The sequence below is a fragment of the Rattus rattus genome, chromosome 3 (assembly GCF_011064425.1).
Source record: "Rattus rattus isolate New Zealand chromosome 3, Rrattus_CSIRO_v1, whole genome shotgun sequence".
Taxonomy (NCBI): domain Eukaryota; kingdom Metazoa; phylum Chordata; class Mammalia; order Rodentia; family Muridae; genus Rattus; species Rattus rattus.
In genome coordinates this window covers 31,794,101-31,811,456 of record NC_046156.1, presented here as the reverse complement: position 1 = coordinate 31,811,456, position 17,356 = coordinate 31,794,101, and the positions used below count along the sequence as shown (strand labels likewise).

Here is a 17,356-nt window from a genome sequence, read left to right as displayed (position 1 = left end):
TCTGCCTGATCTATTGGCACACTAGATGGGTTTAGACAGGGTCTCACTGTGTAAGCTCGGTTGGCCTAGAACTTGCAATGGAGAGCAGGCATCTCTAACTCACAGAAATGCACTTGTCTCTGCTCCCTGAGAGTTGAGGTTAAAGGTGTGTTAACACCAAGCCCAGCTCTCTTAAAATGACATCTAAAAAGATTTCTGGACATAGTATACAGCTTATTTTTATGCGCATGTTTTGCATGCCTATGTGTGACTGGTTCCTTTTTTAAAGTATTTTTTTAATTTTTTTATTAATTTTTTTATTTATATGAGTACAGTGTAGCTGTCTTCAGACACACCAGAAGAGGGAATCAGATCTCATTACAGATGGTTGTGAGCCACCATGTGGTTGCTGGGAATTGAACTCAGGACCTCTGGAAGAGCAGTCAGTGCTCTTAACCGCTGAGCCATCTCTCCAGCCCCCTTGAAAGTATTTTTGTATGTGGTAGGGGAAGTACATGTATGTAGGAATGGGGCTCTCCATCATATGGGTTTCAGGGACTGAACTAAGATCAGGCCCTGCAACAATTTTTGTTGTTGTTGTTGTTGTTTTTTAACCCACTGAACCAGCCTGCCAAGTTCCCAGAAAGATACTTTCTAACAAGCTTTCATTTTGAAAACTTTGTCTTTATATACAATACAGGTTTCATGAGAAATAAAAAACCTTGCTCTGTTAGTGTTTCCCAAGTGCTATAGCAACATCTAAAGATACTCCACAGTAAATGTTCAATTCTCTTTTGAGACAGTCTCTATGTAACCCCAGCTGTCCTAGATCTCTGACTAGGCTGGCCTTGAACCTACAGAGATCCACTAGCCTGTGCTTCTGTAACCTCCAGCCCTAAGTGGTCAATCCTTTATTTATTGGAGCTTCAGTTATAAGCCTGAGAGTATAACCTAGAAACAACTGTTATATATCTATATCTATATATAAATAAAATCACCCCATGGAGGAAAGAGAGGGGATTGGCAACTTGCCAGGGTACTATATTTGGAAGTGATGAGCTGTTGTTCCCTAGCCAGTGACCCTCCTTGTGCGTCAGTCATAGAAGATGCCTGACCACAGGTCTAACACAGTGCACAGAAATTGCCACTCCTGCAGGCAACGGGACAAAGCCAGTGGAAGCAGTAATAATACACTGCTTCAGAGACAACCATAGAACACTTCAGGAGATTCTGATGAAGTCCAGGATGTCAGTTCTTTACATATGCTTCGGGAAACAACTTAATTACTTGAGTTTTGCTAATTAAAAATAAGAATTCAGGGGTTGGAGAGATGGCTCAGCGGTTAAGAGCCCCAACTGCTCTTCCGGAGGTCCTGAGTTCAATTCCCAGCAACCACATGGTGGCTCATAACCATCTGTAAAGAGATCTGATGCCCTCTTCTGGTGCATCTGAGGACAGCTACAGTGTAATATATATAATAAATGAATAACTCTTAAAAAAAAAAAAAAGAACTCAGTTTTCTTTAAGGTCGATTCTCAGACTCCCTGGAAGCTCACAGTACCTGGCAGATCATCAAGTTAAAATGTCTATTTATGAAAAACAAGCTCAATGCTTTCAAAATTCAACATCTTAATAAGCAACATTTGGTGCAGTCTGCTGCTTAAAGGAAGGAAGGAAATATGAGAAAAAATAGAAGAGCATGTTACAGTTAGTTTGCATCTGACAAACATACATTTTTATTTTTGCAATTATTTTGTAAATAAAAACAAAATTATATTCAAAACACATTTATTTATTAAATCATTTGAAGTTGACTTACATAATTTCAACAAGTAAGGGCATTCATTGAAAAAATTCTGACACACAATGCACCTGTCATTAGAAAAGTCTTATTGACACACTGAGGAGCCAAGGTCTTTCCTTGTCTTTCTAATGCAGGTCTCAGCACAACATCCATTAAGCAGCCCCACACTAAGAATACTTCAGCAAGGGAGCCCAAAAGTCGTAGTCTTCTCAGTCATACTCGGAGAATCGAATGTGCTGACTGGCTTGCTGGGTCTTGGCCAGTCTAATCTTCTCAGCTTTGGTGATTAGCTAGAGAGAAGGGAGAAATGAGAACGTCTCGGGAATTCCAAAATCAAACACAAGCATCACTCTGGAAGCCTTACAACTATCAGGCTGAGGAACACTTTTAAAAGCTGGGGTGCAAAGACGAATGAGATCATTACGTTTTGATCAAATCAATTTACAGAGAACTGGGAGAATTTTATGAAATAGACCTTTTAGAAACCTCCAATTCTGGTTCATTACTCAAAAGCTTCCACTGAACGTCACTCACTCCTCACTCACTCCTCACTGTCGTTTACCTTCTCATGATAAGCCACAACTTAGCATTATTTTGAATCCCCCTCCCCCACCCCCTGGATAGTAATTGCTATGACTAAATGCTATGAGACCCTTAGTTACACTGTGATTAAAGATTTATACATTATTTGAATGGGATGTCATGATTCTAGGCTGTATACTTCTCAAGTTTGCTTTACAAACTGTTTATTGGCAAGGCATGGTGACTTACATATCTTAATCCCAGCACTCCAGTGGCAGAAGGATCCCTGTGAGTTCAAGGCTAGCCTAAGCCACACGGTTCTCAGAAAGAAAACCAAACAAACAAACAAAACAAACAAAAAAAACCACCCCAAAAAACCCAAACAACAAACTGTTTACTGGAAGGATAATTCAGTGATGGGACGGACTGTAGTGCTCAACAATTATGTACACTTTATTATGATTATGATTATTAAAAGATTTGTTTATTTATTTATTTTTTTTTATCGTGTCAAGGCAGGAGAGGAAGAGAGGAAGAGAGAGAGAAAGAGAGGAAGAGAGAGAGAGAGAGAGAGAGAGAGAGAGAGAGAGAGAGAGAGAGAAAGAGAAGATTTGTTTATTTTATGTATATGAGTACACTGCGGCTGTCTTCAGACACAACAGGAGAGGGCATGGGACCCCATTACAGATGGTTGTGAGCCACCATGTGGTTGCTGGGAACTGAACTTAGGACCCCTGGAAGAGCAGTCAGTGTTCTTAATCACTGAGCCATCTCTCCAGTTCCTATTTTGGTTTTTTTGAGATAGGGTTTCTTTGTGTATCCCTGGCTGTTCTGGAACTTGCTCTGCAGACAATGGCCTTGAACTTAAGAGACCTGCCTGCCTCTGTGTCTAGAGTACTAGGATAGGAAGTATGTGATACCACGTATCTGTCTGTCTACTTTAAAGTCTTACTCTGTAATCTTGTGTGGCCTGTAGCTTACTTACTATGTAGACCAGGCTGTCCTGAGTCCTGGCATTGAAGGTGTGTACCATCATACCAGGCTTGTTTTCTTTCACTCTACCTCTTATATGATATGATTCTTTGCTGTTTTGTTTTGTTCAAACAGGATTTCTCCCTGTAGCCTTGGCTGTTCTGGAACTCACAATGGAGACCAGGCTGACCTTAAGACACCTACCTAATTTTACAATTCTTTTGTGCCAATTACACCTTCTAAAACCTGAGTAGCTGGGACTGTAGGTCTACACCTACAAATGTAAAATGTTTCCTTAGCAGAAAAAAGTTATAGCTTAGTTTTAGGGGATCAGAAATGCAAGGCTTTCCTCGGCTAAACAGTGTGAGCTTGAGGTCAGCGTGAGATGCCAGGAACCTTGTCTCAATCACTCAACCCATTAATCAAATCTAATGTCATACCTGTTGATAGGAGGCCATGACAGGATTCAATTAAAACACTGTTTACAAATGGCAAGAATAAAATTCTGGCTAGCCTAACACACTAATGATGTGTTTCCAAACAGGAATTCTGGCTTTAGCTGGGTAATATCCAGCAGTAATTCCAATAAAAGTCCATTTTGATTAAAAACAAAGTCAAACATCTAAAAAATGTGGGTGGTGGAAGGTGCCTCTGGGATAGGGCACTTCCTCCAGAGCCTGACAACAAGAGTTCCATCTTTGGGACCCACATGACAAGAGGAGAAGCTGCCCTTTAACTTCCATGCTGTGGCACAGGCACATCTACGTGAAATGTAAAAATAATTAAAAGTATTAAAGAATATTTAAACAGCTGAAGTGAAGAAATAAAAAAACCCTCACCCAGCACTGCAAAGCCTTGAGCCTTGGCTGATTCCTGGCTTCCAAGAAGTGAAAATTAAAGCACATCCCACCAACACCTGGGGCAGAAAATCAAGTCATAGTTTCCTATGTTCGTAATCCTGAGTTCATTTACATTTGCCTGATTGCCGTATGCAAACATCTGTGCAGAGAGTAAACACACTTTCTGTTGATCTGCTTGCGTTTTTTTGTTTGTTTGTTTGTTTTCTTTTTTTTTGTCCTTAACTCATGGAATCAATGAGCTGTCATATAAGGAAGGAATTATGTCATAATCACTGAAATTTTGCCATTGTTTTCTATGTACTTAATAATTCCCATTACTTTAGCCTAAAATGTTGCACTTCTGAATTTTCAAGTGGACCTGACAGCGGCCTGGTTTAATCTTCTGTGCCACACTGGCACTGCTTAGAAGCAAGCTAAGGGAGAACAGGAATGTGCTATCCACGCCTACTGCTCTGTTTGCAGGAGCACAGAGAGCATCAGCTGTGGCAGGTAGTCCAGAGGTGGAGGAAGCACTCCTTAACACCCCCAGGGAGCTGAGTTCAATCTCCAGCACCAGAAAACAAGTGAGATTAGCAAATGGTTAGCTGTGGTTCCCTTTCTTCTAGCTGTGTGGCAGCTCCATTGAATTTCAAACTGTGAAGTCAGCTAGCTTCAGTTGTTCCTACCTAGATCACCCTAACAACCCTGATAATGAAGCATGTTAACTCATAAAGAGTAACTGCTCGGAAACCACTGAACTGAGAACAGGACCCCTGTTGATGGAATCAGAGAAAGAACTGGAAGAGCTTGAAGGAGCTCGAGACCCCATATGTACAGCAATGCCAACCAACCAGAGTTTCCAGGGACTAAGCCACTACCCAAAGACTATACATGGACTGACCCTGGACTCTGACCTCGTAGGTTGCAATGAATATCCTAGTAAGAGCACCAGTGGAAGGGGAAGCCCTGGGTCCTGCTAAGACTGAACCCTAGTGAACTAGACTGTTGGGGGAGAGGGCAGCAATGGGGGAGGGGTGGGAGGAACACCCATAAGGAAGGGGAGGGGAGGGGATGTTTGCCCGGAAACCGGGAAAGGGAATAACATTCGAAATGTATATAAGAAATACTCAAGTTAATAATAAAAAAAAAAAAAAAAAAAAAAAAAAAAAAAAAGAGTAACTGCTTTGTTGTTATTCCAGTTTAATTTTACAAAATATGCTAGGCAATTTATTTCTTTGCTTGAGACTAAGATGATTAATAAAGAATTTCTAAAATTAAAAATAGGGCTGGAGAAATGGTTAAGAGCACTGACTGTTCTTCCAGAGGTCCTGAGTTCAACTCCTTGCAACCACATGGTGGCTCATTTGTAATGGGATCTGATGCCCTCTTCTGGACACACCAGAACAGTGACAGTGTACACATATACATAAAATAAATAAATAAATCTTAAAAAAAAAAGGTTTTAAGATTAAAAATAAAATGTTTTAATGACTAGTTCAAAAAAATATAGCCAATTCAAACAAACCTTCACACTAATTAGAAGAATAAATATTACCTATCTGTTCTGGATTACTACATTACCATCTGAACATCTCTAACTAGTTTTGAAATTCACACCTTCAAGAAGAAAGAGCCTCAAGGAAGGAAGGAGGCCTCCCTGTCTCCACTCAAGAAAAAAACTTGACAAAACCTAACAGTGGCAAGTGTCCTGTCAATCACCATCAATGCCAAAGGAGGAAAATGAAAAACACACCAAGCCAATATGCATAGGAAATCTGCACCATGGCTTTCAAAGTTCTTAACAGTCTATTCTAAGCCCTTCTACTACAACAATATTTAAAAGAACAATCATCTGCTTTCATAGAATAAATGTCATTCTCAGTGAGCAACATATTACATTAATTATCATAGAAATAAAACTGTTGAATGAATCAGTTTGTTTTAATTATTTCAGTTTGCTGGTGCCACTTATCATAAAAAACTTGGCCATCAGAAACTTCACATGTGTCAAGCCTGTACAGAAGAAAATCTTTCTACAGGCACTTATCCCCAACCTACAAAGCCTAGCAGCTCCGAATCAGGACTGGGTCCACTTAAAATGCAATCACAGTTATGGATCCTTGTGAGAAAGCATCTTAACTCCATCTACTCCAAAAGCAGGAGGAATCTGCATTCTTTTTCAGTCTGAAGCAGTACTCTCTAGGAGGAAACACAAGTGAACTCACCCTCATTTATTACTGTCAGAAGATGCATACGACCCCTTACCTTTTCTGTGCCTCTTTTCTTTTCCCGAGGTTGATTAAGTTTGGCTTGTCTATCTACCAAAATCTTCTGCCAGTACCTCTGCTCATGATCACCTTAAAAAGAAGCAAAAGCTCTGACCACCAGCTCGAGTGTTTGGGGGAAGAGGTTCATTAGCCCAGTGCAGAACAAGTAAAAGAATCCCCTACAATAATAAGTGTTCACCAGAAACGCAATCGGGTTTTACCAGAAAGGATCTCGAGGTTCCAACTGTGCTTCTTTTTAATTTCAGTCTGTGCATTCATTACTGCCTGAGCATCCTCTGGGGTTTTGAATCGGGCATGGCATTCAGTATCTCCTTCTAGCAAATCAATGTAAACAACTTCTGAAATTGTGGCCAAAATATCCTATACAGGAAAGAAACATGAAAACTTAAAAATCACCTTAACAATGTCTGACAATAAACGAATGTAACCAGAGGTTACAAAATGCATTCTATCAAGCTATTCTCTAGTTGATGGGTAAATATATAAAATATTTCTAAAATATACAGAACTACTCTTCAAATACATTTACACATAAATGAGAAGCAATTTAACAACGTATGGCAAATTACTGTAGCTCATCCTCTTGAATGTGACTTTAAAATATGAACTGACAAGGGGATCAGCTGAGGGAACTCTTGTACAGTTGAACAGAAATGGCCCATCGCTCAGCAAGCTGGAAGGAGGTTAGTACGAAGAAGAGGAAAATACAAGGAGGAGAGGCTTGGAGAAGCTGAGTCGCACTCACCTACACAACACCATGTGTGAATGAACACAGAGAGCCAGCTCTCAACATTGTACAATAACGGACAGAAACCGAGGGCTCTCTGGGAGGTTTACTGGAACACAGCCCAACAGCTCTCAGTTTTAGATAAAATACCTTAGTAACCTTTTCTAAGCAAGCTGAGGTCACCCAGCAAGGAAGAGTTTTACCTATAACACCTGCTGTGAGCTCTAATTAAGGAGATTCCTGCATTCTTAATCAAGTTTTTTTCTTCACACCAGGTTCTCCACAGAACAGAATGCATTTATGCAGGAATGTTACAGTAATCTTATTGTTAAATGTCACTCATTAAAACTAAAGAAATAAAGAAACTGTTTAGTTTAGAACAGAATTTTCTAGGCACAATAACTCAAATTCTTTTAAAATGTTTTAGAAAAAAAATTGAGACTTTAGCTACTGTAGGATAAAAGAGTGTATGGGTTAACTGTGACGGACAAGAGAACGCAGGCCTGGAAGACAGAAGCTCACCCTTAACACATGCTCTGTAAGATAGGAACTTCCATACTGAAAAATGTTTCCTAAGAGAGAACTGGAGAGAATGAGACCTGAGAACCTTCCAATGTTGTCACCCAGTTAATCATTACTATGTAAGACACAGCAAGAGACCAGTCTGCACTGAGTTGATGAAACTGTAATGGGTTTCCTATTCGTGGTGAGAGTTTTATAATCAGTTTTTCAGATAGTTTAGAGTACCACAGTTCAAAAGGCATTTACAATTTATCCATTATAAAGTCAGGCTAATCTCCTAATTAAAAACCCATATAATGACAAATTAAGCTGGTAATCAGTGACAGCAACAGAGCTCAGTTTTTGTTTCAGAAAAACTAAGTAATTACAACAGGACTTTCAACTGTTGCATTACCAAATTCTCCTTTGTGTGCTTGGGACTGAGTCCAGGCCTCCATGCTTGCACAGCATTTGCTTACTGTCAGGTTATTAAGCTACATTCTGTATTGTTACCATGTTTTCATGTAAGCTAATAGAACCTGGGATTGGCAAATACAGCTTGGTCTACAGAGTGAGTTCAAGGACAGCCAGGAATACAGAGAAAGCCTGTCTTGAAAAATCCTGCCAACCAACAAACAAAACATGTCATCAAATATCTTTATCGATGAGAAACTCTCCAAGGCTTAACACTGAATTATATCTCAACAACTCCAAGGTCAAATCACTATCATTTTCCACTGAGGTACAGTCACCAACCATTAGTGAAACAAGAAAGGCAGGCGTTCAGGCTTATATCCTGAGGAATTTTGGTATTCAGAGTAAAGCTAAGAGTTGTCAGAGTTACCCTGGACTCTCTTAGCAGTTTACAGAGAGGTACAAATTCTGACTAGAGTTGTTTGTTTCCATACTATTTTGAAAACATGTCACATGGGGTTCATAAGTATTACCTTGACTTGTTTCCTGCCTGGGAGAGGGTCTACACTCAGGATCTTCACGATCACTCCAGTCACGAACTGCGGGCCCTGTGCACTGACCTTCTCCTGGGTGGAGCACTCCTGACCACTGCCTGCTGCTGTGAGAGGAAAGAGGCAGAGGTAACTTCCTCACCCCTCGCATTTCACATGAGAAGCACCATCCTCCAACAGCAGAGACTTCTCAGGCTAACAAGGAACTGAGAACTCGTGCAACTGGAAATTAGTATTAAGGAATCACATTGCTCATTGGAATCAATATGGAATAAAAGGCATTATACATCTAAACCAAAGACTAAAAGTTGAATAGATATATGCCAATATAAACATAGGAATAATCAAAGCACACTATTCAAATGCGAGAATTTGTATTTGTATAATTTATAAGAACTTAACATCTTTACCAATACTACAGCAAGTGAGAATAGTGCTTTAATATGTTCCCACTTGGTGCACATCACCCAATAGAACTGCAGTCGCTCTTCCTCCCTCTAGGCACTCTGGAGTGAGCTCACAGGGAATGTAGGGAAAGAGTAGGCAGGCTGTTAAAACTTACTGGGTAATATAAACCTTCACATTTTTGTCTTTTCTTAAAAAATTTCTTTGGTAATGGTTCAGCTTAAACCGGGGAAGCACTCTATCGCTGCAATGAAGCCGCCCTTGAAGACATTTATAGACTAAAGCCTGCTCTTCGGTGTAAATAGCCAAATGACACTGCATGAGCTTCACCCTTTCGGTCCCCACTGCAGACTTACCAGGCGCTTTGGACTCTGTCTCCATTTCCGACTCCAATTTTATTTGAGATATTGTTTTTTTTAGAGAAGCCATGCTAGCTTTTTGCAGTGCCAAATACTCTTTTTTCAAATCCATCCACTCAGTCCTGTAAAACAAAGATTGAACTACTTCAGGGACAAGATGACCCAGTCAGAAACCTGCGGTTGACTAGACATAACGCTCACAGCAACTCAAGTCTTTCCCACTTTCCTCTTTTAAGGCACATTTACATCATTTGCTAAGCCATAAATCTATCTTGCAAACACACAAAGGAAGTTTCTCTTCCTTAATACTCAAGGAAAATGCTTGAGGAGTTCCCTAGTTGTTTCTAATATTCAATTGTAAAATCACTTTTGAGTTACTTCCCAGAAGTAACAATTACTAAATCAGGCAACTTGGGGAAAGATTCAAAGGACTAAGATTCAAAGATTTCTCAAATTGCTTCCAATTTGAGAGATAACATTCCTTAGGATTTACTTAATTCAAAAGGAATTTCTGAGAAGAAAAAAACAGCCAGTGACAGCAGTTTATTTATTTACATACATTTAACATGTAGATGTGTCTTCAGGCAGCCAGGGCTCCCCCAGAGAAGCACAAAGCCTCGCTGCTCTGTGGGAGGCTCATTGTTACCCTAATCTGTGCCATCAAACAGGCAGATAGGAGATTTTTTTTAAAGAGGAGGATATCTTGTGGTAATGGTTTTAACAGTTAACGTTGACATCTGTTTACTTCAAAAAAGGGGAAAAAAAAAATCCAGACCTACCCCGGACCCCCAGGATCTACTTTCCCTGGGAGCTGATACATTAAAATAACAAAGGCCCAGTACCGATTCCCAAGATAGAAAGCCAAAGGAATACAGGAGCTGGGAGTCGTATAAATACAAGTGGTCTAAAGTCACTGTCCTCCACCCTCCCAGGAGAGCGAGAAAGCCGGTCCCCAAGGTAAAGTGTGTCTGCAACCTGGGTCCCCTCATGTCTCCGAGCCACCGCTCCTCTAAGAAGCTGCCGGGTGGGTGGGTTCCCTTCCACTTTAACATGGGAATGCTTTCTGTCTCATTGAAGAGTAAGTGCTTCCATGTTTTAGTAGAAGTGAATTCAAGGTTCCCTGGAGGAGGAGAAAACCTTCCCGTCTGGTGGGAGTCCCCTCTGCTTTAACATAGGATTACCTGCTGTGTTAAGTAACAGCAAGCTTCCATGTTTCAGTGGGGGTGTCTTCAAACTGTTCACCATTTTCTTTAAAAAATGATGTAGGTCAAGAGACCTGGAACTTAGTAAGTGTAAAGACTGGGCTTCCCACCACTTAAACGTGGTTGTACTTGCTTTGGAACTAAGAAAGTAAGTGCTTCCATGTTTTGGTGATGGTAAGTTTTCCTTTATATTCTCATGCCTCCAAGAACCTCACTGGAGTCTGCGTAAGGGGCCTCCTTTACTTTTTCCTTTATATTCTCATGCCTCCAAGAACCTCACTGGAGTCTGCGTAAGGGGCCTCCTTTACTTTAACATGGAGGCACTCGCTGTGCCTTTAAAAATAAGTGCTTCCATGTTTGAGTGTGGTGGCTCCTGCTTACTCTCCCTGGGCGGCATGTGGACCAAGGCCGTCACTGTTGCTAATCTGCAACTCTGTTGAGCAGACACTGGAATTGCACTTTAGCAATGGTGATGGAGTGTGTCGGTGGCACGGAGAAGGAACGGGCACTTACTTGGACAGCACTCGCAGCGGTATCACCTCCTCGCCCATCTTATGCCTCTCCTTATGCTTCTTCTTATGCTTCCTCTTCCCCTTGGAGAGCGAGTCGCCTTTCCTGTCTCCCGGCTCCTTCTCTTCTTCCGTAGAGCAGAATTCCAAGTCTAAAAATAAAGATTTCCGTAAGACCGCTGTTGTGAAGCAGCGGAACCATTTGTGTAGTCCCAGTGAGGGAGGGTACCTCTGTTCTCCTTGGAGACCTCAGAAGCAGCGTGGCCACCCCCATCCTTCTGAGCCCTCTTCTTTAGCTTTGGCCTTGGTGGGAGGCAGTCTTCGTCCTCAGCACTGCTTCTCTCCCGCTTCCCTGCCTTGACTCAGGTAAGCTGCACGTTTTCCACCTTGTCCCCTTCTTCTTCTTCTTTGCAGGTTGCTTTGGAGCTTCCGGGGTTTCCGCCTCAGAGCCCTCGGAGGCTGTCCTCGGTCTCTTCGTGGCTTTACTCACACCCGAGCTGCTGCTGTCCACAACCAGCTCCTTAGCCTGCACGCTCTCTTCCTTCTTTATTCTGCCTTTTTTCTTCTTCTTCTTTTTCTTCTCTTCTGCAACAACGTCATTTCTATTTACAGCCATAGTTTATTATTTACTTATTTACTATTTACTTATTTTGGCCAAGTAAGCACTCACCAGCCACTCGTAAGGAAGGGATGGGCTTGTTTTTCACCGTCTTGGGGAATATGCCAGGCTTTCTGGGTGCTTCTTCTGGTGGGTTGTTCAGAAACTGAGAACAGTTGCAAAAATTTTAAGTTATTCTTGCTAATCTTGTGTCTCTTTCTTTTCAGGTCCCACAGAGAGAAGTACATACCTCAATGGCTTTTGCTGCTTGCTCTTTTGTTTCAAACTCCACAAAGGCAAATCCCTTAGGATCCCCAGTAGACTTGTAATGTGGAATACTTATGTAAACGACATTGCCACATTTCCCAAATACTCTCTCAATCCAACTGTGAGTAACGTTTTTTGGGAGCAACTCCTGTAATAAATCAGTCATCCTATGAATAAAGTTCCTACATTTTACCAATAAAGTGGAAAACTAGAATTAAAACTTGTGAATGTGTCGTTTCTCACCACATATACCGTGCGTTCTTCCTCGTCCTTTGGTCTCTCTCCTAGGGGTTTTTTCCTCCTGATTCTGGTCCCTTCTAAGTCCAACTTTATAAAAAAAGGAAAAAGCTGAATAAAGTCGGTAGTCAGTTGGATGTGGCTGATGTGTAATGAAGTGGGGCTTACTTACCTCTACAACAGATGAGCTCTTCAGTGCTCTGGCTATTAGCTTCCCATCAGTTGTCAGCTTCTTCATTTTGTTAAAAGACACCAGAAGGGAAATGTCCACATCTAGTTTATGCAAAAAAAAAGGTATAGAGTATGTGTGCATGTAAGTGCATACACAGGTTCTCTGTGTGTATGCATCTTATATACACATACATGCCCCAGCCCCATGCCAACCTGAGTTGGAAATTTTTATATGAGTTAGGACAATAGATTACAGGGACTTAAATTAGAAACTTACATCCATCTCTAGATTTTTCAATTTGTTCTCGCAGAAACCTGTCCTTGTGAAGGTTTGCATCTCCAAACCAGAAGTCCACCTGCTTAGCGATATCTGCAAGCACCTGCTTAACCCGTGATCGCTTCTTTTTTTCTTCTTTTCTCTTCTCAGTGCTTTCTTCCATGGTTTTTTGGTTTTCAGTTTCCATTCTGAAAGAGCAAAACAATCAGATGAGGTTTCTGCGGCGGCTTATTGTAACTACGCCCCTGTCACCTGAGCCTTCGTGCTGTAGAGGAGATCATTAAGTCCTTGTGATGCATCTCAAGTCTCATAACTACATGCTAGTTTTTATCGAGTCAAAGCTGCTACGGCAAGTGCAAAAAGTACCTGATAAGTACTTTAAAAGAAAGGTGAATGCTGTATAACCAGAAGCCTCATTCTATCCCGTCAGGCTTTTATTCCTATCAACGAGCTCTGTGTCTGCCTAATCCCAACGCTTACTACCTAACCTCTTCATCCGGCTTTAAATTTAAGATTTTTACCCTTTGCAAAATAATACCAACTATAAAACCCTGAGATCAGAAAGCAGTCTCAGCTCCTTCCCTCATACTCTACAGTTAATTCAATTCACCAGCAGTCAGACTAGCACTGGCTTTAAATACATCCTGAACATTAACACTTATTTCTAAAAACTTACTTGGTCCAAGTTATTATCACGTCTCACTTGAACTATTCCAAGACCTTCCCTAATAGTAAGCTTGCTTTTACTCTATTTTCTTACAATCCATTTACTGCTGTGTCTTCCCCTAATACTCCTGTATGGTTTAGCGATTTACCCAGATCTGTGAATGTCACTGTGTAAGAGAGGCCTTTTCTTTCATCCAAGCTAAAACAGTCCCATTGATCCCAATCTGAACTATCCCCAAACTTTTCTTTCTATGCTCACCGCTATCTAGAATTAAGAGTTTTGTTATCTATCTACCTCACTATAATACAAATATATAGAGGCAGAGGCTTTAATTGCTCACTATGTATTTGTGAGGTAGTTATACATATTTAAAAGTACCTGTAGCGAGGCATGGTGGCACGCACCTAAACCCTAGCACTCATGAGGCACTCAATGGCAGTACTCGAATGTCGGTACGAAGCATTTCACTTCTTTTCTAAGGTGGTAAGGTATAAACAAATATAAATACAGACTACAATGATCAGAGCAGGCTCCACTGCGAGCCGTTAACTATAAAGGGCAGACCTCCAGTTTTCGAGTTCTTTTCCCAGTCAAATCCCACCATCTAAGGCAGTGGTTCTCAACCTGTAGGTCAGATACCTTTGGGGCTCACATATCAGATATGCTGCATATCAGATATTTACATTACTATTTATAACAACAAAATTACAGTCAGGAAGCAGCAACAGGATGATTTTATGCTTGGGGGTCAGTACTACATGAGGAATTGTATTAAAGGGTCACAGCGTTAGGAAGGCTGAGAGCCTCTGATCTAAGGCATAGTGGAATCTACAGTACACACCTCTTCAGCTACCAGATCTAAAGCAGTGCAGACGGAACTGCAAAAACAAAGACATTCAAGTTATCACTCCACTATCTTAACCCAGAGGCCATCCTTCCTGTTTCTCTTAAGGGTTACTTTTGTAGCTTAGCATATTCCAGTTCAGGATGATTAAATACACATTCAATTTAGAACAAGTTATAGACCAAAGTCACACAATTCAGCTTCCCTACTCCAGGCCTAAAGAAAACCAGTTAGTTACATGGCTATACTTTGGTTACAGAGCTCCCTCATCTTTAACCTTTCTATCTGTCTGTCTGTCTGTCTGTCTTTCTCCTTGATGCTGGGAACAGGGATTAGACCCATGGCTTTCCACATCCTACCACTGAACTATTCCTCAGCCCTTGCTATATACCCAGCCTTGATTGTACTTTCCCAAGGTCCTGTAGTAATGAATAATTATATTGCCATCCCACACATTTCAAAGGAAATGTATTCTTTGCGACCAAAAACTATTTATCATCACTAATGCTAACGCTATGATCAACCAAGTTGACCACAAGCCATGTCTGTATGTGTTTGGACCAAGTTTTCTCATTATTGTGGTCCAGAAAATGTAGACACAAATCTTATCTATATAATAGCTGCTGTGAAGATGAAATAAAAAAATGTAATTTAAGCACTTTAGAAAATGCGGCTGTGGAGAAGTCTGCAGAGATGCGGTTAAGAACACTATTGCTCTTGCCCTGGACACACGTTCAGTTTCTAGCACTGACGTCAAAGCTCACAACCTCCTGTAACTCTGGGTCCAAGGGGGGGTCCAAAGCATTCTTCTGACTTCTGTGGGCATGTGGTGCACAGACATACATACATACATATATTACATAAGACTCTCAGGCTGGAGAGATGGCTCAGTTTTTTTTTTTTTTTTTTTTTTTTTTTTTGGTTCTTTTTTTTCCGGAGCTGGGGACCGAACCCAGGGCCTTGCGCTTCCTAGGCAAGCGCTCTACCACTGAGCTAAATCCCCAACCCCATGGCTCAGCAGTTAAGAGCACTGATGCTCTTCCACAGGTCCTGAGTTTAATTCCCAGCAACTACATGCTGGCTTCCAAGCATTTGTAATGGGATCTCTGATGCCCTCTTCTGGTATCAGAAGACAGCTACAATGTACTCATAAACAAAATAAATAAATCTTAAAAAAAAAAAAAAAAAAAAGGGGCAGGGTTTACTGTGGAAAGCATGATGCCGTGTTATTTTTTTCACGAGTCACTAAATCCTATCAATCTGATCTTCAAAATGGTTCTTATCCACATTTATGTTTTCTACAACTGCTATTATAATATAATGAATTTATAATATGTACTAGAAATCACCTATCCTTTACAGAAGTTTGTGTCACCTGTCCATAACACTGATATGGTTTGTGAAGGTTATTTCTTATTTTTGGTAATAAGCCTAGCTTTTAATGGCTGAGCCATCTTTCTAGCCCGTGAAGGTTATTTCTTAATTTGCAACATTAGTAATTCCTTATCGACTTTTTTTTTTTCCTTTGGTCTGGTGTATTATATACTGTTAAATGGGTGTGATGTCACACAACTTTAATACCAGCAGCACTCGGGAGGCAGAGGCAGGTGGATCTTTGAGTTTGAGGCTGGCCTGGTCTACAGAGTGAGTTACAGAGCTCAGGAAAGCCAGAGCTAGAGAAACCCTGCCTCCAAACAATCAAACAAATAAGCAACATCCATCCACAAAACCCACGGTCTCGGAGCAAAGAACTTACTGTGTAGCAATGCCAGCTATTCACATACATGGCTTAAATCTTGATTACTTGGTAGTTTCTTTCAACTTTTTTTTTTAAAAAAAGATTTATTATTAAATATAAATGCACTGTAGCTGTCTTCAAACACACCAGAATAGGGGATCAGATCCCATTACAGATGATTGTGAGCCACCATGTGGTTGCTGGGAATTGAATTCAGGGCCTCTGGAAGAGCAGTTGGTGCTCTTAACCACTGAGCCATCTCTCCAGCCCTTCTTTCAACTTTTTAAAAGGAGCCTGAAAGGTTATATACTTTAGTGAAAGCTACGTAGGTAAGCAAGCATTGATGTTTCTCTTACACTGTCTACCTTTTAGTAGAAGCTTCCCCATCTTGTCACCATCCATACTATATTCTGACCCAGGAATTCTTAATCTGAAATCCCTAATTTAAAGAAACCTTAGGAATCCATGAGATGTTATAAGACAAATTTTTAAAGAAAAGGCAAAACCATGCTTTTACAAATATAAATGACTATGGCGAATGAACTTAAGTAGGACAAATCCATTTAAAGGAGAAAGACCAGATCAATATACAATAGAAAGTTAAAATGAATGTTAATATATACTGGTCAGGGAATGACATACTTGGGCAAACATGGTTTTTCATCTTTATGTTTTCAACAAGTTAAAAGTTGTAATATTGCTCAAAGACAGTGAATGCCATAATCAGGATGTAAGCTATGCTACATGTAATAAAAAATTTTAAAATCATAGGTTTTGCTTGTAAAATCGCAAACAAAATCTTTCCATTAATACATGTAAAATTTCCAAAGGAACTCGACGATAACATTTTTCAGGATATGAAGAAAAAGAAGTGTACCCAAAAGATTGAGAGCCAAAGTTGTAGTCACAGCAAACCCCTTAGTGGCCTGCAACTTTGCTTCTAATGAATCTTTTAGTGTGAATGTTTTAGCAAGCCATTCGATTTCCCACCACCGCCCAGCTTCGAAAGACTAATAAAAGGTAGTCTTACTTCCTGAGGACTTCCATTTTCAATGAAATCTCCACTCATATTTTCCCTTAGTTTCTCATAAATGCACTCAGAACTTTAATTCATCATTTATCCTTAGGCATTTTCTGTAGAGGGCCGACAGGGTGAAAGACTAGCAAAAGACTTCATTTTAAAATGCAAGTTCTCACAGCTGATGTCCTTGGGCAGACAACCTGTCTACCACCCACAGTTCCCCTGAGCAACCCTACTTCCGCAGACTCCTCCAGAAGCCGGGCGTGCCCCAAACACCCCAACACCAAGATCGGCCCGCCCCCTCCGTACTACAATCCGAATTGCAAGGGCCGCCAGGGAACTGCGCGTGCGCACAGAGTACGTAGCCGAACCAACGGAACAGTGGCGAGGGGGGCGGGGTGAACCCGACCACAGATGTAGGATGGACCTCAGGATACCGGACTGAGAGGAGCTTCCACCTCACC

At 40.9% G+C, this 17,356-nt stretch overlaps 1 protein-coding gene across 1 annotated transcript; it reads right to left on the bottom strand.

The window, feature by feature from the left end:
• Positions 1 to 1,750: 1,750 nt before the first annotated feature.
• Larp7 (La ribonucleoprotein 7, transcriptional regulator) lies at positions 1,751 to 17,144 on the bottom strand. The gene is given in 14 exon segments (XM_032897357.1): positions 1,751 to 2,073; positions 6,382 to 6,473; positions 6,605 to 6,764; positions 8,580 to 8,704; positions 9,359 to 9,483; positions 11,077 to 11,251; positions 11,302 to 11,427; positions 11,430 to 11,657; positions 11,743 to 11,836; positions 11,921 to 12,085; positions 12,181 to 12,264; positions 12,347 to 12,447; positions 12,623 to 12,810; positions 16,902 to 17,144. Coding segments are annotated over 14 exon segments (1,761 nt in total). The 5' UTR covers positions 16,919 to 17,144; the 3' UTR covers positions 1,751 to 1,992.
• Positions 17,145 to 17,356: the final 212 nt, after the last annotated feature.